The sequence below is a fragment of the Salvelinus fontinalis genome, chromosome 27, assembly GCF_029448725.1.
Source record: "Salvelinus fontinalis isolate EN_2023a chromosome 27, ASM2944872v1, whole genome shotgun sequence".
Classification (NCBI taxonomy): Eukaryota; Metazoa; Chordata; class Actinopteri; order Salmoniformes; family Salmonidae; genus Salvelinus; species Salvelinus fontinalis.
Genome location: NC_074691.1, coordinates 11,241,339 through 11,265,908, shown reverse-complemented (window position 1 = coordinate 11,265,908; position 24,570 = coordinate 11,241,339). Strand labels below are relative to the sequence as shown.

Below are 24,570 nucleotides of genomic sequence, written 5' to 3'. Positions count from 1 at the left end.
TGCTCAGATTTCAGATGTAGAATTCACACGAATCAAGCTCACCCACATACATTGCGCGTGTTTTTCTATCTCTATAATTCTCATTTATTTTGAAAAGATAGATGTATCTAGCTCTGTTTGTAACCAGTTGAGATTGACTCATGCTCTTTGCTGCCCCCCTGTGATTCCCACATCTGGGCTGAGTTACTCATTTCAAAGCAGGGCACGTTCTCTCACTGTTGCTCTCTGAATAGACACTAGCTGGATAGCTAACCAAGGGTTGAGATAACAGCACTGGCGGCAGCCCGGAATTTGTAACTCACATTAAACGCTTCAGCATTATAATCATGCAGCCAGGTGACCAGCTCTATCCTGTGGCTACCGGCAGACATGTTGTCCCTTGAAGAGGACCTGTTTAAATCTCACTTCACGTTCGCACAAGCCCAGGAGATAATGTTAGAGAAATGACTGAGCCCTCTGTAATTGTTCCACTAGAACTTATTTTAACTTTTCCCTGATTCTGCATGTAGCTAGAGATTTGTTTTTGGGGTTATATTCCGGTCCTGCTAGGCTCCCGAGTGGCGCAGCAGTCTAAGGCACTGCATATCTGTGCAAGAGGCATCACTACAGTCCCTGGTTCAAATCCGGGCTGTATCACATCCGGCCGTGATTGGGAGTCCCATAGGGTGGCGCACAATCGGCCCAGCGTCCTCCGGGTTTGGCCGGGTTAGGCCGTCATTGTAAATAAGATTTTGTTCTTAACTGACTTGCCCAGTTAGATAAAGGTTAAATAAATAAATATAAATAAATAAAAACATGTTATTACCTATTTCTGTTTTTTAACAGATTGGGGTGTATGACATTCCAATAGTATTCCAACAGCAGAAGAGAAATCTGTCTGATTGTTTTTAACATGTCAACCCAAGCCCATTTCAGTAGCATCAGTCAGGAAAAAGGAATGCATGCATTTTGTTTTTCTGTGTGTAAAAAGCTGATGTCTCAGTGACATCCATCCAGTAGATTTGATAAATTTAAGTTTGTCTGACTTGGGGGCGAGGAGAGGAGAAGAGAGGCCCACGTAAACAGTTCCTCTAACACTGATCTGGAGACAGCAGACACGCACGTGTGCGCCGCCCCGGGCCCTGCTCCTCTCTTCAGACAGACAGGCCTGACAAGCACCCAACCATGTGACCTGGTCACGCTACTGCTCTCTGTCTGTCTGCTGTGAAGGAGAGGGCTTTGGACATCCCCGACCCAGCCTGACTAGACTAGAACACAGCCCAGGGAGACAGGCATGCAGGCAAACACAGCCCCATGGCAGACCAGTCCTGTGGCAGCCATAGAGACCCATGGGACTGCCAGGTTTCATCAGTAGTGATGAGGCTGTCAGTCAGTAGTGTTCACCAATCCAGGATGTATTACGAAGGTCCTCAGAATATTAGGCTACTACTGTTACCCATTGACAGCCCTGCTATCTCAGCTATTGTACTGCTAAAATGTTAGACAAAACACTAGGAAGTGTCTTCGTAGAGAGTTCCAATACATTAATGTTTTGGATTGGAGATTCTACTCAATACATTTAGTTTTCCACTGATCAGTACTCATGTCACAGTGGTCTGGCATGCTGGTTTCTCTTGCTGATGGTTGTACTCTAATAGTGAAAAGGATAAAGCCCACAAATTAAAGGAGACTAATTTGATCATAAAACATGCAGACGGGGAGAGAGGATGCTCTTGAAAAGGCATTGCACCTTGATCTCATCTCGTGTAAATACATTATCAAAATTCAATAAAAACACCAGGGATTCGAGTGTCTGCCATTCAGTCCTAGCACAGAGCTCTACATTGTTATACCATTTTCAACATGTTGCTTTACGGTAAGTAAAACCAATCAGTGGTCTTGTTACGGGCACAGAGGCTCAGGAGTGGCTCTCTCTGTGAGAATAGGATTCATTACAGCACAGTGGCCTTCCTTTGATTGCATGAGGACTCACTTCTCCTGTCTTCTGTCCTAATGCAGTGCCTGGCCCCGTTCCCAGCCAGTCCATGAAAGCCACACCGTTTGAGGATCGGATCTTCCTCTACTGGAAGGAACCACTGGAGCCCAATGGGATCATCACCCAGTATGAGGTAATGAAGCATTATGGTCAGAAGGAGGTGGGGAGGAGAGGGGCGGGAGAGGTAGGGGTATGGAGAGAGGTGGGGGTGGGGAAGGGAGTGACGGGGGTGGGGAAGGGAGGGAGAGAGGTGGGGGAGGGATGGAGGGAGGGAGAGGTGGGGGTATGGAGAGAGGTGATGAAGGGAGGGAGAGAGTGGGGGGAGGGATGGAGGGAGGGAGAGGTGGGGGTATGGAGAGAGGTGGGGGTGGGGAAGGGAGTGACGGGGGTGGGGAAGGGAGGGAGAGAGGTGGGGGAGGGATGGAGGGAGGGAGAAGTGGGGGTATGGAGAGAGGTGGGGGTGGGGAAGGGAGTGACGGGGGTGGGGAAGGGAGGGAGAGAGGTGGGGGAGGGATGGGGGGAGGGAGAGGTGGGTGTATGGAGAGAGGTGGGGAAGGGAGGGAGAGAGTGGGGGGAGGGTTGGAGGGAGGGAGAGGTGGGGGTATGGAGAGAGGTGGGGAAGGGAGGGAGAGAGGTGGGGGAGGGAGGGATGGAGGGAGGGAGGGAGAGGTGGGGGTATGGAGAGAGGTGGGGAAGGGAGGGAGGGAGTGGGGGGAGGGATGGAGGGAGGGAGAGGTGGGGGTATGGAGAGAGGTGATGAAGGGAGGGAGAGAGTGGGGGGAGGGATGGAGGGAGGGAGAGGTGGGGGTATGGAGAGAGGTGGGGAAGGGAGGGAGAGAGTGGGGGGAGGGTTGGGGGTGGGGGTGTGAGGGTAAACAGGTCTGTCCAGGATCCACATGTGGTTTGTATATCTAAACCATGTTTCACAGGTTCTATGAACCTTTACTGTCCCTCTGGAAACATCCTGCTCCTTTTTCATACAGGACCATGGTGCTGATACTGTAACTCAAACAGTGGACTGTGGGTTCGAAGGGGAACTCTTTATATGTTACTGTTGAAAAATACCTTTTAGAGTACTGCTTAGATACAGTATGAAAAGAAGGTGTTCTGATCCATAATTAACTGTATTGTATTATTTAAGGTAAAAACAACAGTGATTCATAGCTTGTGTGCAATGGGGTGTATGGAAGAAACATTTCCTCATTCTCAAATGTCATCAAGCTGTGAGAGTATGAGAACACTGGCCCACATAATCTATGGGAATATAACATGACACTTACTACATAATCCATGGGAATGTACCATGACACTTACTACATAATTCATGGGAATGTAACATGACACTTACTACATAATCCATGGGAATGTAACATGACACTTACTACATAATCCATGGGAATGTAACATGACACTTACTACATAATCCATGGGAATGTAACATGACACTTACTACATAATCCATGGGAATGTACCATGACACTTACTACATAATCCATGGGAATGTAACATGACACTTACTACATAATCCATGGGAATGTAACATGACACTTACTACATAATCCATGGGAATGTAACATGACACTTACTACATAATCCATGGGAATATAACATGACACTTACTACATAATCCATGGGAATGTACCATGACACTTACTACATAATCCATGGGAATGTAACATGACACTTACTACATAATGACATGGGAAGTCACATTACACTTACTACATAATCCATGGGAATGTAACATGACACTTACTACATAATGACATGGGAATGTAACATGACACTTACTACATAATCCATGGGAATATAACATGACACTTACTACATAATCCATGGGAATGTAACATGACACTTACTACATAATGACATGGGAAGTCACAGGACATTTACTACATAATCCATGGGAATGTAACGTGACACTTACTACATAATCCATGGGAATGTAACATGACACTTACTACATAATGACATGGGAAATCACAGGACACTTACTACATAATCCATGGGAATATAACATGACATTTACTACATAATCCATGGGAATGTAACATGACACTTACTACATAATGACATGGGAAGTCACAGGACACTTACTACATAATCCATGGGAATGTAACATGACACTTACTACATAATCCATGGGAATGTAACATGACACTTACTACATAATCCATGGGAATGTAACATGACACTTACTACATAATCCATGGGAATGTAACATGACACTTACTACATAGTCCATGGGAATGTAACATGACACTTACTACATAATCCATGGGAATGTAACATGACACTTACTACATAATCCATGGGAATGCAACATGACACTTACTACATAATGACATGGGAAGTCACATGACACTTACTACATAATGACATGGGAAGTCACATGACACTTACTACATAATGACATGGGAAGTCACATGACACTTACTACATAATGACATGGGAAGTCACATGACACTTACTACATAATGACATGGGAAGTCACATGTTACTTACTACATAATGACATGGGAAGTCACATGACACTTACTACATAATGACATGGGAAGTCACATAACACTTACTACATAATGACATGGGAAGTCACATGACACTTACTACATAATGACATGGGAAGTCACATGACACTTACTACATAATGACATGGGAAGTCACATGACACTTACTACATAATGACATGGGAAGTCACATGTTACTTACTACATAATGACATGGGAAGTCACATGACACTTACTACATAATGACATGGGAAGTCACATGACACTTACTACATAATGACATGGGAAGTCACATGACACTTACTACATAATGACATGGGAAGTCACATGACACTTACTACATAATGACATGGGAAGTCACATGACACTTACTACATAATGACATGGGAAGTCACATGACACTTACTACATAATGACATGGGAAGTCACATGAGACTTACTACATAATGACATGGGAAGTCACATGCTCAAATTCTTTATCACACATTTTAGTTCAGGTTTATGAGATTGTCTCCATATGCGTTCATATGCACCACAAGTCTTAATATGCATGCTGTAAACACAATGTAGAAAAATCACTCAAAATTTATTTCATTTTTTAAAACTTTGCTATGTACTTTGCTATGTATGTGCATTCCACTTACTTAAAGACGGATAAAAAAGTTTCCATCACGGCATAATGTAACAGAAAACTCATTACCATTTGCTTGGACACTTTTTCGACAGCTCATTAGGTAAATATTGTATTTCCCTCACCTCTCCCTCCCTGACAGATCAGCTACAGTGGTATTCGTTCCTTTGACCCCTCGGTGCCATTACTGCGGCCTCCTCTGATCGTGTCTCTGCCCTGGAACACTTCTCACCACGTCTTCAACCAGCTCCACCCTGGCACCACCTACCAGTTCATCATACGAGCCAGCACCGTCAAGGGCTTCGGGCCCCCAACCACACTCAACATCACCACCAACATCTCTGGTACATTTATTCCCCCCCGCCCTTTTGCCCTCAGAACAGCCTCAATTCGTCGGGGTCATGGACTCTGCAAGGTGTCGAATGCGTTCCACAGGGATGCTGGCCCATGTTGACTCCAATGCTTCCCACAGTTGTGTCAAGTTGGCTCCACTGTTGTGTCAAGTTGACTGGATGTCCTTTCGGTGGTGGACCATTCTTGATACACACAGTTACAGTTACAGAAACAGTTAAGCATGAAAAACCCAGCAGCGTTGCTGTTCTTGGCACAAGCTGGTGCGCCTGGCACCTACTACCATACCCTGTTCACTGGCACTTAAATCTTTTGTCTTGCCCATTCACCCTCTGAATGGCACACATACACTGGCATCTCCACTGATTGAAAAGGTGACATCAATAAGGTGTCATAGCTTTCACCTGGATTCACCTGGTCAGTCTATGTCATGGTTCTTAATGTTTTGTACACTCAGTGTATATTTCCACATTGAGGTTGGAATAAGGCTGTCAAATTTAGAAAATGATGATAGTGCCCTTTTAGTGTAAAAGCTGTTTGAAAAGACCGCCTAAAATTTCAGCCTGTTTTGGTGGGATGGAGTTTTGGCCTGCCTGGTGACATCACCAGGCGGTAAATGAGTTAATAGACTAATAAGAGAGATCCAAACCTCTCTGCCAATAACGGCTAGTTTTCCCTCTTCACTCAGAGAGTCCTAGCAAAATTCTTGCTCGACAAATTGCTCTTTGCTAAGAAGCTATTTTTGTCTATTTTTGACCATTTGGATTGAAAACAATCACAGTAAGGTACACTTAATTGTTACCCAGAAATGATTTAATATTGAGACAACTGCATTGGACCTTTAACCTTTATTTATCCAGGAAGTCCCATTGAGGTCAGAAGACCTCTTACAAGGGAAACCTGACCAAGAGGATCCTCCCTAGTATGGTAGATTACATATACAATGGCAGTAGTGTTGCAGCTGCTAGGCTATAAGAAGTGCTACTGTAGAAGTGGAAATATCGTTTATTGTATATAATAAGTAGCTGTCATAGTTGTGTTAAATTGATGCATAATGTAATTGTAACTCCTGCCGGTTGTTGTTACGTTTAAAAGGGTCTTTTAGTACTTCAGCTGCAAGTAGCATCTAGGAAGCAAATTAACCAAAATGGGGTGAAAATAGTGCATTTTAATGCATAATGTGGTTGGGTTATGGGTTTTGATTTTCATAGTAATTTCTCCCATAATACTAAGCACAGCGCTGAGATATCGGTCTGTAATGGTTACTGTATCCGACTCGGTTGCGTAATGGAATATATGGATTCTCCATACCTGTTGGAGTCATTTTCTTCAGCACACTATTTTCCCAATTCTAATCTTGGCAGCACTCAACGTGCACTAGACAGGGATGTATTTGAAATATGTTGAAGTGACCGCCTAGGACCTCATTAGATAATAATGCGAACCACAGCCAGCATTTAAAGCAATCAAATTAAGCAGGTGAATGGAAGCTGAAAGCTTCTTGATATATTGGCAAATAAGGCCAATTGCCTTTCTTAAGTAAGAGAGGCCTTGTGCTTTTTGCACCAAACACCTCGTTCAATCTTTAAGAGATGTAATGTACACAATTTAGTTGTAATCACACAGGAAACATCATTTCCCGCTTTTTGGCAAATTGTTGGTTTGCAATTCTCCGAAATGCATTAGAAATCATGTTCCAAGCAGGAGAGGAGCTGTTTACTATGCACTTTGCAGTACTATAATAAAGTTCAGCCAAGTTCAAAATGAAGCATAATGTGTCTTGATGGAGCATGCTTTTCCCAAGCCTTCAACATAGTACACCCCATTGCCGTCAATTACCCCCACTCTTGCATTTTCCCTCCATCTGTGATTTTGCATTTAATTCTTGTCTTTTTCCCCCCGTAGCCCCAACTCTGGAGGAGTATGATGGGTCCGAGGCATTTCTGAATGAGACGGCCACCACCATCACGGTCCTACTGAAGCCAGCTCAGGCCAAAGGTGCCCCTATCAGGTAGGAGAACTAATGCCTGGCTTTGTTCTAGTCCAAAGGTTCCATCCAATCATTTTAATGAAGCTCCTCCATCCGTTTCTGACCTCTCTGTCAGGACGTTTGTGTCGTGTTGTTCCCTGTCCCTCCCTGTCCCTTAATGCAGCACAGCCCACAAATAGAGAGAGCAGTGCTGGGTAATGTTTGCAGAGACTCTGCAGGGAATTTAGATATTCAGGTCCATGGCCCTGCCGATCTCTATTTGATTTGGCCATTGTTGGCCTGTGCCTTTTCATTTCCCCTCCCCTATCACAATCGGCAGGGATATGGAGTTTGAAGGTACTTGTCATAAAGGGAATTTGAAGATAACTCTTTGCTCTCAGATTCAGTAAATCAGCTATTATGCGGCCAGGCCTGGGCTTCGATTGTGAAATTGAAGGGGCCGCAGATGGGGAGGGGAAGGACAACAGCCCTGAATACAAAACCAGCTGACCACATTTCTTCCTCACAGGCACTCACTCAGTAGATGTGGCAGTTGTTGCTAATATGTCACACCCCCCTCTAAATGTGGCTGTTTTTGTCTGGAATACAGATGTTGTGTAGAGTATTGTTACAAATATCATAAAGATGAATATAATCAGATACCAAATATGGAATGGAGGGTGGGTATTAGGATTGGGAAATACACTGCCACTAGGATTATGTCATGTTTTTACCAGCTTAAAGGTCCAATGCAGCCATTTTTATCTCAATATCAAGTCATTTCTGTGTAACAATTAAAGATACTGTCCAGGATCTTAAGCACAACAAATTCGTAACATATTGTACGAAATGGATTCGTAACATATCATACGAAATGCAAAACAATTGTATTCAATAGGACATTTTTCAGGACGTAACATGTCATACGAAACGGTTGACGTAGTAAAGGCATGGGCCTTTAAAGATTTAGGAGTACCAACGAAGCAAAGATGTGTGTTTTTAAAATAGACAGTGATTCGGAATTGGACAGATTGTGGCCCGAGTACATTATCAAAAGGATAGTTTAATTTGACCAGTTTTGGCTGTGCACCGTAAAACTGGCCAAGCTCTGATGAAAGCTGATTGGCTAATCACGCAGCAACTCTGTGCAGCGGTAATTTAGAGAGGGTTGGTTAAGGTGTGTATCAGGGATGGAGCTGTAATGAGCCTCAGGCCATCTGCTCAGGTAATTTGTAACAGTTTGACAAGCAATACAAGGAAGAGGAAACGAGCCAGAGCACTCACTCTATTTCGGTAGAAGGGGGCAGATTTTGTGTCCATCTGCGCCCGGCATTATGGAGTGTCACTTGCGTTTTAGATCTGCGGCGCTTTGAGCTAAAATAGGAGCTATGGAAGGTCAGGGAGGTGGCGAAGGCTGTCATGCCGCTGGGCGCTAATGGTGAGGGAAGGGCGGACGGGGGGAGAGAGATGCGCCCCTGGGCAGTCATTACCAAAGGTGGAAGGAAGGAGGTTCTGCTAGGTTTACAGCTCCATGGGTGTGTGAGGGGGCTCCTCCTCTCCTCGCTCTGCGCTGTGTTTATAAGTTGCCCTGGCACTGTGGTTAGTGCGTGTCTTGCCACGTTAAGACCCTTAGGGGGAGAGACGAAGCACAGCAGTGTGACTTTGAAATACTAATGAGAGACACGACCTTTTTACTCCCACTGGAGTTCCATGAACCCTTTCTCTTTAGTCTACAGCCTCCCAGTCTGAGAGAATGGATTGTTATTAGAGAAAGGCTATGTGCAGATAAATGGGCTCAGGTAGAGATATCATGGCCTGCAGCGTACGATGTTACCAAGCCAGGGCTAATTCCAGGAGTTCAACTCATTTGGCATGCCCTCTCTGTGCTCTGTGAAGTGAGAGATTGCTTTAAGATTAGCCTGCTTTTGTTTGGCTAGCTGACTTTGTTTGCCCGTGCTGTTTTGTGAGGACTGATTGCCTGTGATGTCCTGTTCCTCTCCGCAGTGCTTATCAGATCGTAGTGGAGGAGCTGAATCCTCATCGCACACGCAGGGAGGCCAGCTCCGTGGACTGCTACCAGGTCCCAGTCTCCTTCCACGCCTCCAGTGGCGGTTCACCGTATTACTTTGCGGCAGAACTCCCGCCTGGGAACCTTCCGGAGCCTTCTCCGTTTACGGTGGGCGACAACAAGACATACCACGGCTTCTGGAACCCTCCGCTCGCTCCCAGGAAGAACTATAACATCTACTTCCAGGCCGTCAGCAGCGTGGAGAAGGTGAATATACACCACGCTCTATCAGCCAATAGGATTCTCTAATGTTACCTCATTGGGTTATTGGGGTTTTACGTCTGTCTTAAAACTGAGTTATACATCGAGGAGCATTGTTTGCCACCCCACCCTTTTGAATGAATTAAAATCCTTTCTTATGTTGTATTGTATTTGATTTATTTTGTGTTTTTCTTCCACAGGAAACAAAAACACAATGTCTGAGACTTGCAACAAAAGGTAAGACTTACATTTGTGTTTATTTGTACAACAATAAAAGTCCTCCTTGCCCAATATTAATGCATTTGACTGTACAGTACAGTTGGATTTCACTTTTCCCAGTAGCCAATGAATGCCCTCTCTCGTGCTCCGACGAAGAGCTGTTACGTGATAATGCGTGTGCCACTTTATTTTCTGTCGCTCTTCCAAGAGAATTGTCGTGCAGCGAGGATCTGGATTGAGGCAGAATTAAGGAAAGCTTATTTATTTGTAACATTCGCGCTTGTAAAGCACCTTCTCTGGTGAACAGCTTGTTTCTGTGGGAACAGGGGGCTAGCAGTGCCAACCCTTTGGATTTCACAGATAGAGAGAGAAAGCTCACTGGTTTTTATCATAAAGCCATGCTGTTGGTTTTTGGTGATTAAGAGGGAGTGGTCATTAAATTGCTACAATTCATACAGTGCCAGCTCATCCGTGATGTAAGTCAATGGGAAATAGGTTGCCGATTTATGGACTCTGTCCTCTGGCTGCACTATTGAACTTATCTGCATTATAGATTATGGACAACATTTATGCTGAATATGCATTTTTGCAAGTGCATTGGATTTAACTGGCCAAGTATTTCAAGTACTTATGACTATGTCTCTTACTACAATTAAAGGGCCAGTCAGTTTAGCTTCAGCATCGCATTCAAAAGGCACGAGGCTAGGCGACATAGAAGCAATAGTCCCATCAAGTCGACAGGTAATTGAGTTCCACCCCACACTCTCTCTCCCACTACTCTCTCCTCTTCTAGCCTATCATCTCTCCCTTCTGCTAAATCCGTTTTCTTCCTGTCTCCTGATTCTGCCTCTTCGACCCTACTCTCCTCCCTTTCCGCATCCTATGACTCGCACTGTCCCCTTTCCTCCCGGGCCGGCTTGGCCCTCCCCTCCTGCTCCATGGCAGAGTGACTCATTGCGAGCTTACAGAACAGGGCTGCGGGCAGCTGAGCAACAAAAAAAAGGAGGAAAACGAAACTTCCGGAGGACTTATCATCCTTTCCCTCCTCTCTACCTTCTCTTCCTCTGTATCCACTGCTAAAGCCACTTTCTACCACTCTAAATTTCAAGCTTCTGCCTCTAACACTAGGAAACTATTTTCCACCGTCTCCTGCATCCTTAATCCTCCACCCCCTCCACCCCCCCCCCACTCCTCCCTCTCTGCGGACGACTTTGTCAACCACTTTGAAAAAAAGGGTGACGACATCCACTACTCATTCACTCAGCCTATTGACTGGTCTCAATCACACAGAACTACCCTACGCCTTGACCTCTATTTCCCCTCTCTCTCCAGATGACATCCTGCGACTAGTGAGGTCTGGCCGCCCGACAACCTGCCTGCTCAACCCCATCCCCTCCTACCTTCTCCAGACCATCTCTGGAGACCTTCTCCCATTCCTCACTTCCCTCATCAACTCATCCCTGAACACTGGCTGTGTCTAATCTGACTTCAAAATGGCCCGAGTTGCTCCCCTCCTCAAGAAACCAGCACTCGACTCATCTGACATCAAAAACTATAGACCTGTATCCCTTCTTGCTATTCTTTCCAAAACACTTGCGCGTGCTGTCTCTGATCAACTTTCTCGTTATCTCTCAGAATGATCTTCTTGACCCTAACCAGTGAGGCTTCAAGACGGGTCACTCAACCAGACTCTGTGTCACGGAGGCTCTCCGCACCACCAAAGCTACTCTCTCCTCTGTTCTCATCCTCCTAGATCTATCCTCTGCCTTCAACACCATGAACCATCAGATCCTCCTCTCCACCCTCTCAGGGCTGGGCGTCGCAAGCTATTCACACTCTTGGATTGCATCCTACCTGGCAGGCCGCTCCTACCAGGGACGTGGAGAGGATCTATGTCTGCACCAGATATTCTCACTACTGGTGTCCCCAAGGGCTCGATTCTATGCCCTCTCCTCTTCTCTCTATACACCAAGTCACTCAGCTCCATCATATCCTCACGTGGTCTCTTCTATCATTGCTATGCGGATGACACTCAACTACTTTTCTCCTTCCCCCCTTCTGACACCCAGGTGGCGACATGCATCTCTGTGTGCCTGGAAAATATCTCAACTTGGATGTCGGCCCACCACCTCAAGCGCAACCTTGACAAGACGGAACTGCTCTTTCTGCCCGCTCAAAGACATCTCTGTCAGGGTTGACAACTCCACAGTGTTGCCCTCCCAGAGTGCAAAGAACCTTGGTGTGATCCTGGACAACAACCTGTCGTTCTCTGCAAACATCAAAGCATCCGTAGAGTATGACACTACCTCACAGAGGAAGCTGCGCAGGTCCTAATCAGGGACTTGTCCTGTTCCGTCTGGACTACTGCAACTCGCTGTTGGCTGGGCTCCCCGCTTGTGCCATCAAACCCCTGCAACTTATCCAGCAGTCCGCCTGGTTTTTAACCTTCCCAAGTTCTCTCATTTCATCCCACTCCTCCGCACACTCCACTGGCTTCCAGTCGAAGCTCACATCCACTACAAGACCATGGTACTTGCATATGGAGCACCTAGCTATCTTAACATGAATGCACTAACGGTAAGTCGCTCTGGATAAGAGCATCTGCTAAATGACTAAAGTGTAAAAAAGATGAATGTACCCCAGCAGCAACTTTAATTCCACTAGGAGGTATGAAAACTAGGAGGTATGAAACTAGCAAAACCCTAATGTCCTTCAGTAGAGAGCTATAGGATGATATTGCTACTGGCAAAACATCTCCTGATCAAAACATCTGATCTCGGATATCAGCCTAAGGTGCCAGCTAATGCTAATCAGTGTAGCTGCATCAGCTTTCAGCGAAGGTTGACATCACTGACTGCTCTTGCTAGGAATGACAAGCTTGCTTCGCCTTACATTACATCACGGATAGAATAAGACAAGTTCCAACATGGAACTCATCATCAGTGATTATGTTGTCACCCACAATGGTGCATTATTAACGTAGATTCATTTAGCTTTATCTCTATGCTTATCAATTGGACTCATATTTATGTGTTTGAGTGGTTGTGTGTTTCTCTCATTGATTCGGACAAGTATCCCCCGTAATGCAGTTCTTATTAATCAGTTAAGATGCAGATTTAAATAGTAAGTGCTGTGTATTTATAAGGCCAAGCTTAGAAATCAGCCCACAAAATGCTATTAGATTATCAGACGTGGAAAGCGCTGTATCTATAATCCGTAAACAGCTGTCTATGCATTGACACAACAAGGGTTGGACTTGTTGTTTATTTCAAAGATCGGACAGGAAACAATAGTGTAGTATCTTTCATCGTGGCTTTGGTAGAGAGAATCCATTGGCCACATCAACACACTCGTATGAAGTGACTGAACTGTGGATGATTTTTATTAGTGTCACAATTATGTGTGCCCGTGTTGTCAGTGTCACTTCAATTAGGGGTGGGTGGTTTCATGACTGGAAAAGGAGAATACCAAACGTAGCCTGTTGATTTGTGAATCCGGTAATAATAACGAAATAAGCCTATATGAGCGTAAGGTACAACAAATGTAAGTGTTACATCCTCCCTTAACAATGTTGTTTAGTCTGAACATAAACGGTCCATTTCCCAGAACTGTGTCCTGCTCAGAATTTCAAGTAGCTATGTGTGTGTCCATGCAGTATCCACTTGGAGTATGTGTAGGCTTTGGTCACTTGTGCCTGTCACACTCAATCACTCACGCTTTCCATTTGTGATAGATTAAATGCTAGAAGTGCTCTCATTCTCTGAATTGAGAACCACCTTAATTGCCCTAACTTAATTGGATATGTTTTGTTTTTTTACAATTTTTTTTTTTGTTAAACTGTTGTCATTAATTGTTTTCCGCGTACAAATGTCTCCGAAGCGCATTGGCCTGAAGGTTGTCAAACTAATCCAGACAGAATTTGATAAGGGCTCTGCCATGTAGCCCACCGTCAGGAATGAAAATAGATTTTCATTTTAAGCCCGGAATTGTATCTACAAAATAGTTGTAATCCAATTCCATTTGAATTTCCTCCTGTATTTTTTTCATGAATGTATCTCATTAACTCTAACAGAAACATACGTATTCTTGAGGCGAGATGGGGATGATGTCTCAAGCAATACCTTCAAGCATTTGATACCAGGCTGCAGACCTGATAAAATAACCTTTTTAACTGGTGTCAACATCTATTGTGAAACCTCCTCTGCTAGTAAACCTATTGGTTTTCTTGTTGCGCTCCATATTACATTTCTTATAGTGCTCTTGATGGCATAATCCGGCTGTTGCATGTAAAGCATTGAGTGGATTAGTGTTATGTATGCCTGTGAGATTATTTAATGCTGCTGTTTTACCATATGGAAGAAGAAAACAACTGGTGAAAAGGTGACATTTTTCTGTGACTGAGTCTTTCAGTCCTTTGTTCCATAATATTTGCCGCAATGAATAACACGCAACTTTTGACAGAACAACTCATAGTTCTATCCTAATAATGTCCAGCCTTGTTTATCACCGTGTGGCTAAATTCAGGAATACTCTCAGCAGATCCAAACTATTCTGCTTCAGTTAATTTAGCAGATTTTCTTTCTAAATGCGTTTGAACCGGACTTAAATACCAGAAAATTGTTTCTGAACAGTAATTTTCCTGGGCACGATAGCATGGCTAAAGTGAGGGTGAAAGAGCTGTCAAACAGAGAGAGAGGAGCTGTAGGAGTGTTGAAGTGTTAAAGCCGGCGGCGTGGCCAGTGGGTGACAACGTGAGAGACAAGGACAGTTTGTCCTGCTCCTCTGGGACACTTTCTGTAGATGTTCCGTCTCCCTCCAACCTGATAGAAAGAGGGAGAGATTTGCAGAGGCACATGGAGAGGGGTGTGTGAGGTAGGGGGCTCACTGTCAAGAACAACAGGCAGTCCCAAAGGGTATGCCCCTAAAGCCCCCCCTACACTGACAGAGATTAGTTTTAGCCCCAGAGACTACTTCCTTCCTGCTACATACATCCAGCTTTCTGTTCCTAGATGTGTTTTACTTGCTGTTGGACATGATCTCTAGGGTAGTTTCATCCATCCACAACTTGTTAGCGATCTCTCCGATCACAGATGATGTTCTACGCACAATTTTCAGTGAAAATATCTAGCTGTGCGACCACAGTCTTTCCAACAGAAATAGTCAGTTTGGTCTGTTTGTTAAGATTATGGCAGCCCGCTCTCTGAAAAATACTGACCATTGATTTTCCCTTTCTTAATATAAAAAAGGATTTGAGGGTCATAGAAATCAGCACTTATTTAAAACCTGCTGTGCTCCTGAAAGCTTTTTAAAAGAGGTGGGGGGGGGGGGTGTAGTCTGTCTTTGGAAGATTTTTGTTGTCCTCTTGCCTCAGGGTGGTGAGTTAGTGAAATACACAAGAGTGGCCCCTCTAGTGACACAGATGCCAGCTTGTTGGTCTTCTCTCCCATGGTAGAAATTAGGCCATTGAATTGATCCTGAGGAATAATGGCTTGAGTGCTGGTTGAAGATGGGCTTTGCCCATGTTTTCAAGTCTGTGCCAGTCAGCCCATTGTATCAGTCTCCGTAAACACCTTCCGTTTGATCTGAGGATGGGTAAGATGGGAGTTGTCGTATTTGTCATTCCTTTCGCTGATAGGAAACGGTTGGTTATTATTCAGCTATTGATTAAAATGGGCTATGCTATTGTATGAATGAATGTACTAGGTTCAGTGTTGTATAGGGATATAAATATCCTTTGTACATCATATTCGCCCTGAAGGTTATAGGAGATATAGTACTTGGGTCAAGAGAATAATTATGTTGTTGAAATTGTACTACAGTATTACAGTGTACCACTACTGTAGTAAATACATTTTACTAAGTGCTGGGAGACTAGAGAGTAGAGGGAAGTATTAGGCTTTGTTTTTTGTGTGTGTTTTGCATTAGAAAGAGGATTATTGCATTTGAATTTATCAATAGCAAAATATTACAATATATCAAAGAGGGAACAGTATCAGTGTAGATATTTAGATTGTTTTCACTTTTATTATTTTGTACATCGTTTTTTTTTTAGCTGTTCACATTCGACAGTGCTTGCGTATGTCCCTATTTGTAATTAGTTTAGCAAATAACCCGTTGGGTACTAAGATATCATAGTTGTTTCTTTGTTTTATAATGAGGATCCACACCAAATGCTTTACAGAAGTTAATGGCTTTGAAGATTTAGAAGATATTGAAAGACCGCAGATGAATTTATGCTTGGAAAATCTCGTGGGACCATAGGGGGTATGGAACATAATTAGAAATTCAATTCTGAAGGCATTTAGTAGAACACCCAACATAATCATGATATTAGTGTGTGTAGAACCAGTGCACAAAGATATTATACGGTAATGGGAATATCGGTGTATTGAAATACAAGTCGCTATGAGTCTTTAGACATGAGTCTTTAGATGTCTTCTTGAATGTGTTTGTGATCAAATCATTGCTGTGACATGGCTGAATCTGGAAGACATCCACAGTAAATCTTGAAGTGTATGTTTTCATGTGTGATGGAACAGAATGTATGTGGCGTGGAGTGGACCACCATCTGGTCAACTAAAGTAATCATTATGGTCGAAGAAAGCATGGTTCCGCTGGGAGAGACTCACTTTTGCACTATGCCCTTTCAAGTCATGTGGTTTCCTGGTCAAAACTACAACAATCTCCCTTGTTTTGTTCATTTCTCTTTGTTTCTAATCTGTTTCCTAGGAGCTACAGAGGAACCAGAGGTGATCCCGGACCCGGCTAAGCAGACAGACAGGGTGGTGAAGATCGCTGGCATCAGTGCTGGGGTGCTGGTGTTTATCCTGCTGGTGCTGGTAGCCATTCTTCTGGTCAAGAAGAGGTGAGTGGAGCATTGTAAACAGGTGTTACTGGCTCTATGCGACACCATGAGCGCATCCTCTACTCCATCCCATGCCATCAGCATAACCATGACTTGCAGTGAAGGCTGGGTCATGACTATCAGTCAGCCTACAGTACACTAGGAGGAGGAGGAAGGAGGTGTGAGAGGAGGGAAGACACTTACAGTACTGTATGTTATTGTTTTTGTAGTGCCAAGACTATGTGTAATACTGTTTTACCAGGGTTTGGTAGAGAGTTGGATTGAGTTTCAAGGGGAAGCAGGCAGAGTACTGTACATGCAGCTGATATAGACGAGGACCCATAATGCCCGTCTCTCAGAGCAGCACAGAAGATTTATGAGCATATAGATTTCCCCAGGTTCTCTTAACATCTTCTGAGATTTTATATCTGAAGTGGCTGGTCTGAAAAGCCACGAGTTTTGAAGTGGATGTGTACTCACACAAGTGCATACCAGTGGTGTACAATGCGAACAGACAACACCCCCAGCTTTGCTGAAAAGTGGAATATTTATTTGAGGCCTTGGCGAGGTGTCTTCTAATGAATAGGTAGTATTCAGATGTGATTTACTGTGGGTCGTTAGCACTTCACTGCAGGTTGTTCAAGGGTTTCTGCTTTTATGCTGTCATTTACAAGAAGGTGGACAGCTTTTTGTTGAGGGTTGCATTCAGGATACATACTGTAACAACGATATTGAGCTGTGCTCAGTTTCTACTAGCCTCAAGGTCAATCATTTTGTCACCTGCTTTACCTCCTCATCCCACTCAGTAATTCTGGCGCTGCTTCATTCAACTAATTCAGAACACTGTTTATTGCATGGTTATTACACAAGATTTATTTACATTTTCTGGCCTTTATTCTGTGGTGTTTGACAGTGTTGACCATCTGTGTTAAAGTCATTAATTGTCAAACTAACAGCCCCCAGTCATCACCAATAGACAGCCACTGATGCAGAGAGTGGGTTGAGCCTATATGAACTCCTGTGCTATCTAGTATTGACTGTTAGTGGAATTGATTAAGTCCAAACTCAACATGCTTTTACTATACTTTTGTGTTAGTGTTTTCCTACTTAGACACGTTATGGAGGAGTAGACCGTATTTTGAAAGGTTATGGGCTGATATACAATCCCAAACTTCTATTGTTGTCTAAATGCTACTTTTCTTTTTAGTCATGGAGGCTTTACTACGAAGAATTGGTCAGTCAGGTGTGTGTTTTTATTTGTTGATACAAATATGTACACACACACACACACACACACACACACAGTTGGGGTCATGTTGGAGGAGGCAGGTTGCAGAGATCAGGAAGGATCTGGGGCCTTGAGAGAGTAAATTATGTCGTGCTGTAATTACTTTGTGAACCTCCTATTGATTTCGTTCAGTTTTTCAGAAAAGGTTTTGTAATGAACACTGGCCTACTGAACTGTCCCCAGCACCTGTGATGAATGCTTTGGAAAGCCCACATGTTCTATTATTCTCCAAAGAAATTGAGATTGTTTTAAAGGGAAAATATCGATTACGCCCGTCTATCCCCAGTCGGAGCACATCTCTACATGCTGAACAGGTTTAGCAGGAACGATATGCGCAGAGGAGCCGTTACCCTGCACACCCTCTCTCTCTCTCGCTCTCTCTCTCTCTTTCCATGACATATGGCACCATCATGTGGACATTTAACAGAATGACAGTTTTTCACCCTCCTCTTAGAAGTCAATTACCATGTAAGAATATACATATTGATATCTCACATAATTAACACAGATGATAACACCCATATAGTTCATGGGTCGTTGATGAATGATTTTTCAACTCGTGTTTTTTTTCAGGTTGACCTACACAGTATCTAATCATCCAGCTTAAACAAACACATGAACATCACAATGAAATGGAATGACATTAGTGCCGATAATCCGGAGGGTACTGGAGAAGCAAATGAGGTTGATGAATGAGAGGGGTTCCTCTCATTCATACACTGAGTGTACAAAACATTAAGAACATGTTTTGCCCCCCGATTTGCCCTCAGAACAGCCTCAATTCTTCGGGGCATGGACTCTACAAAGTGTCGAAAGCGTGCCACAGGGATGCTGGTCCATGTTGACTCCAATGCTTCCCACAGTTGTGTCAAGTTGGCTGGATGTCCTTTGAACCCCGTTCAAAGGCACTTAAATCTTTAGTCTTGCCCATTCACCCTCTGAATGGCACACATACACAATCCATGTCTCAATTGACTCAAGGCTTGAAAATACTTATTTAACCTGTCTCCTCCCCTTCATCTACACTGATTTGAAGTGGATTTAACAGGTGACATCAATAAGGGATCATAGCTTTCAACTGGATTCACCTGGTCAGTCTGTCATGGAACGAGCAGGTGTTCATAATGTTTTGTACACTGAGTGTACAGTGTATCTTTGTTTAAAGTGTTGGACAGTCAAGCAGTGCCTGTGACTACTGATGAGTGAGCCTTCCAAATGAATCGTAATTGGCAGAGCAGCCTCTGCGTCTCTCTAGATGTTCTGCCAATTAGGGCCTCGTTCCTAACGACCTATGCTCATTTACAGCTGTCTCCCGTCTAATTTCCCCTGCCATCCCCCTGCCATCCCCCTCTATAACCTTTCAACTTCAGAGAAATCTCATTCTGCCACACCCTCCTGCACCACAGGTCATTCCTTTAGCTTCCTTATTTATTCCCCCTTTCCCTTCCTTCTCCCCTCACTCTTTTTCTCCTCCATTTTCTTCACTGGGTGTTTAAGATTTAGTGAAGCTGGTCCAGGCTTGCTTCGTGGAGATAAGAGAAGGTCACGACCAGAGTCTTTTTTTCCCTCTGGTCGTGAGTGACAGACGTGGGTTGAGTGACAATAACAACATTTCCTTTTCTCTGATATTATAAGAAAGTGACTTCGTCATTGCTCTTTTGATTCAAGAGTGACTTTTGAATTATGCTACAGTAAGTCTGGCATATACAAACGTCTTTGTTCAGTATTACAAACATTTGGTTTGTGTTGGTTTGGTGTTGGTGTACTTTTGTCGTGGTTGCATAGTAGTTCAATGTTTTGTAATAGATCTAGCTAATCTATTCCCTGTGGTTTAGAATATCTTTCAGAGAGATGGGAAGGGGGTCATTTCATTGAATAGTTTTCATATAAGTCATTGGCATTAATTGCAGTGCCTGCTTTTCAGTTTTTGGATGGCTTCCTGGTTTGTAATTTCAGCCTTAAAAAGGACTGGTGTTTAGTGCAATGGGGGTACATTGAGTGCTAATGAGCCATAAACTCGTAATCCCATTGGCATGGATTAAAAGTACTGATGGTAATTGAATTCTGAAGTATGACTAATGTCCCTTTGTCCCCAAAGTAAAGAGAACGCCTGTGAAAATCAATATAAAGAGAGAAATGCATTTGTTTTGGAACTAGTTAGCTTAACCTGTTGTGGATGTCTTGAATGTACACTGAACAAAAATAAAAATGCAACATGTAAAGTGTTCGTTTCATGAGATGAATTTCAGAAAGTTTCCATACGCACATAAAGCTTATTTCTCTCAAATTTTGTGCACAAATTTGTTTACATCCCTGTTAGTGAGCTTTTCTCCTTTGCCAAGATAATCCATCCACCTGACAGGGGCGGCATATCAAGAAGCTGATTAAACAGCATGATCATTACACTTGATAATAAAAGGCCACTAATAAAATGTGCAGTTTTGTCACACAACACAATTCCACAGATGTCTCAAGTTTTGAGGGAGCGTGCAATTGGCATACTGACTGCAGGAATGTCCACCAGAGCTGTTGCCAGAAGCCGCCTCCAACATTGTTTTGGAGAATTTGTCAGTACGTCCAAGCGGCCTCACAAACGCAGACCACGTGTATGGCGTCGTGTGGATGAACCGTTTGCTGATGTCAACGTTGTGAACACAGTGCCTTCAGCATGAAAATGCATGGCCCCATGCCGCAAGGATCTGTACACAATTCCTGGAAGTTGAAAATGTCCCAGTTTTTCCAAGGCCTGCATCCTCACCAGATATGTCACCATCGAGCATGTTTGGGATGCTCCGAATCGACGTGTGCGAAAGCGTGTTCCAGTTCCTGCCAATATCCAGCGACTTCGAACAGCGATTGAAGAGGAGTGGGGCAACATTCCACAGGCCACAATCAACAGCCTGATCAACTCTATACGAAGGTGATGTGTCACGCTGCATGAGGCAAATGGTGGTTAACAGATACTGACTGGTTTTCTGATCCCCCCCCCCCCCCCCCCCCCCCTACTTTAAAAATTAATTAATTAATAAGGTATCAACAGATACAAATCCATAGATTAGGGCCAAATTAATTTCAATCAGTTGGCTGATTTCCTTTTATGAACTGTAACTCAGTCAGATATTTGAAATTGTTGCATGATGCGTTTAGATTTTTGTTCAGTGTAGTTGATGGTTGCTGTTGGTGCTATAGTAAACCAGGTTTAGTTGTCAGCTAGACATCCTCTCAGTCCGTCAGATATAATGAGAAAGGTGTCTTTTTCTCACACCCAGTGAGCCTGTATTTCTGAATCTCTCTCCCTCTTGTTAGTTGCAATGACTTGATTTCTATTCCAAAATCAGGTGACCAGTAGAGTAGAACTCAATGATATACAAAGCAATAGAAGGTAATGAAGTGGATATTGGAATCTTGTAATTGCTTTGCGCAGAAACAATCAAGGTTGAAGCCAAAACGTAAATGCCGTGGCAGGATTTGTATGCTTCTTTTGTTTTCATGTTGCTTTTCTTGAATGGTCATGCCATGTGTGAAGGGAAGTTGTGAATTGATATCCGATGACTACATTACAAACACTAGTTGCTGGGGAGATGAACACTTATGGGCAAGACACAATTCATTGATCTAATACAATAATGAATACGTGGTTCCCTTATTGAAATAAACTTAAAGAAGATACTGCATCTTTAAAATGGTGGTCCATGACGTTGCTTGTTTTCCAGGTAGCAAGCAGCTTGTTCTTTAGTCTGCTGCAATTTGTTTTGCAGCTGTGTATCTCCATTATGCTGATCAAGACATTACTTTTCATATGTAACACTGTAGCCTAAATCTAACGATGAGTCCATAACACCAACAGGCAGTCTTAAGACGGTCTGACTGTCCAAGTGAATGAGACAGTATTTTAATGCATGACATTAATGATTACACCCACAATTCCAAAATTCAACCAGAACAAAAAGATGAACTATTAACATGTTTGTAATGAAAATCATTTTCTTGCACACTATCTATCTTCAATTACACTGGAACATAAAACTGCATGAAGCTCAATTTGAAAGAATGCATGTAAAAAATGAAATTCAACATTAAGGAAGTTAATTCATAGAGATAAAATGTTGTACCTTTTTTTGTGCTTTTGTTAATCCGACTGATTCCCACTTTGCATTCACCAATATTTCTTTATCCTGCTGTCTCTGATTTGCGTACCAGGAGGAGCTACTATTCTTACTCATATTACCTGTAAGTAAACAGACAAACAACAACAAAACAGAAACAAACAAACCCCCAAAAATACAATGACTGCACTTGTCCTTGGTTAGTTATGTAGTGTTTTAAAGATGCAGTATCCTTTTTTCAAGTGAAAACGCATATCGCTCATATCCAATTCCCATTGCCATTGACCAGCTCGAACTTGCTTTCGAAACGCTCTCCAAACCAAAGTCATCATGACCCAAAAGCGGTGTTATTTGAAAAAAGAATGCTGCACTTTGTGTCCTGTGTTCAATCTGAGTGCATGTGGTTGTATGTCAATAACTCATGTATTTCATTCATCTTCTTCATCTCCTGGACCTCCTTTGTCCATTGAAAGGATATTTGGGGTAATCTGTGTGCCTCTACACATGCACACTGCTCGTGTTGTATGTCTTTTATATCTCATAAGCCCTTTTCAATTGGTTGCTCTGATTGTTGGTGGCAGAGGGTTTCCTCTTTGGGCTGGTGTAGGTTCTTCTCCTGCTGTACAGTAGATAGTAGACAGCCATCTCCACACTGCGGTGCTTTCCACAAGGGCTGCAACGAGAGAGGAAAAAACTCCCCGATCTGGCGTCCTGATCTGCCAATGCGCTCACATGGTCTACCATTCGACATGCTTGCCATTTTACCCTCACCTCTGTGAGAGTGTGTTTAAGCTACACAGGCCTTGCATTTACCTTTCAACTCCTCTCATTTTTGTATTTCTCACAGTCATTTTTCATTTCACGCCAAGAAGTGACACCCAACCTCAAGTGAATTCAGGTGAATGAGCCTTTTCAGCATTTCAGAGATGATTCCCCCCGACACAGGATACATTTTTTTCTGTTTTTATTAAGGATTTTTTTCTCTCCAATGAAATTGAACGATACTGTATCAGTTTCACAGTGAACATCTTATGCTGGCTTCGGATAGTCCCTTCAAGCGATTTTAGGACACCAAATTTGTTAGCGCTGGGGGACATTTTGACAATTATATCCTGTTAAGTTTGGAATAATTGAAAAACAGAAAGTTACCAATAATTACCTCAAATGTTAAATCAGTTTTTCCCAACGGGAAAGTGAGGTATCCTGCAGTTTGCCTCTATCAAAGGTAATTAAAAGGCTCAAAATGGAAGCCGGATAATTTTCTCATGGCTCTTGATATAATTGACCCCATGCTGTGCTTGCCTATTTTCGATTCACTTCCAATTTATGATGGCCAGAAATTAGTATATTCTGTCTGTAATTGTCATTTTACTAGAACAGTATGAAATTATAGTATTTGGTCTCTTTCTCCTGCTGTCCCATCTGTCTCTTCTCTAGTACAAAGAGTCCCTTCAATTTCACTAGAGTGGCTCCTTAAAACCCCATCTCAGTGCTTTCATCTATCTGCAATCTGAAAACTCCAATCAGAGGACAATTTATACTGCAACACCTTTCTTCATGGTGCTCGCAAAGTGGAATAAGGAACTAGGAATAGAACAGAGTGGGTCTGTGTGTTCATCGCAGTGCTCCTTTTTACAATTCAAATGTAGTGAAACTCGTAATTGCCCTTGAAATGGAAACCTCCCAGTCTTGTAGGCGTTCAATCGGCTTTTCTCAGTCAGGGGCCAATGAGTAAGTCCGTACACAATCGATTTGGCATATCAACCGATTTGGCATATTAATCTTGCTAATATACTGTATTAACCCAATCAACTCCTGTCCAGGTGAAATGATCAATAGATCATCAACCAATCAGGGAGTCCCCATTTCTCAGAATGTGTATGTCAGAGCCCAGACTGGGGATGACATGCAGCAACCTCTCACCTTAGCATGAAGCATCTACCTGTCCCCCTCAAAGCAGAAGTTACTCCTGCATGATTTTGATTCCTTTTGGATTTCCCCTATATGTGTCCTACATTGTACTGAATGATACTTGACCCTAATAATAGAATATTTGTGAGGTTAGCACCTATTATTGGATGAAAAATATATATTTTTAAAGGCCGTATGTGGAAGCCAAACCAATGGTCTGTTGTCATGGGGATGAGCTTTTCTCTTTCATCTCTTTCCCTTTAGTCTTTCCTGTTGTGTATGAATAATCGATGGCAATGTGTTTTTGTGGTATTTTAACCTGCTCGTCCGATCCTTCAGGAAACTGGCCAAGAAGCGCAAAGACGCCATCGGGAACACTCGGCAGGAGATGACCCACATGGTGAACGCCATGGACCGCAGTTATGCTGATCAGAGCACGCTCCACGCTGAGGATCCCATGGCCGTCACCTTTATGGACTCCCACAACTTCAGCAACAGAT

At 43.2% G+C, this 24,570-nt stretch overlaps 1 protein-coding gene across 18 annotated transcripts in view; it reads left to right on the top strand.

Moving 5' to 3' along the window:
• Positions 1-24,570, top strand: part of LOC129825034 (receptor-type tyrosine-protein phosphatase kappa) — a 164,928-nt gene that overhangs the window by 127,800 nt on the left and 12,558 nt on the right. For 10 of the 18 annotated variants that reach the window (XM_055884694.1, XM_055884699.1, XM_055884693.1 and 7 more), the window contains 9 exons: positions 1,999-2,108; positions 5,256-5,457; positions 7,370-7,475; positions 9,438-9,708; positions 9,903-9,939; positions 16,651-16,786; positions 17,973-18,008; positions 22,254-22,283; positions 24,410-24,570. In XM_055884694.1, the coding sequence (XP_055740669.1) occupies positions 1,999-2,108; positions 5,256-5,457; positions 7,370-7,475; positions 9,438-9,708; positions 9,903-9,939; positions 16,651-16,786; positions 17,973-18,008; positions 22,254-22,283; positions 24,410-24,570 (1,089 nt within the window). The remainder of the gene's footprint in view (positions 1-1,998; positions 2,109-5,255; positions 5,458-7,369; positions 7,476-9,437; positions 9,709-9,902; positions 9,940-16,650; positions 16,787-17,972; positions 18,009-22,253; positions 22,284-24,409) is intronic. The other 8 variants (XM_055884701.1, XM_055884709.1, XM_055884707.1 and 5 more) reach the window with 3 other exon arrangements.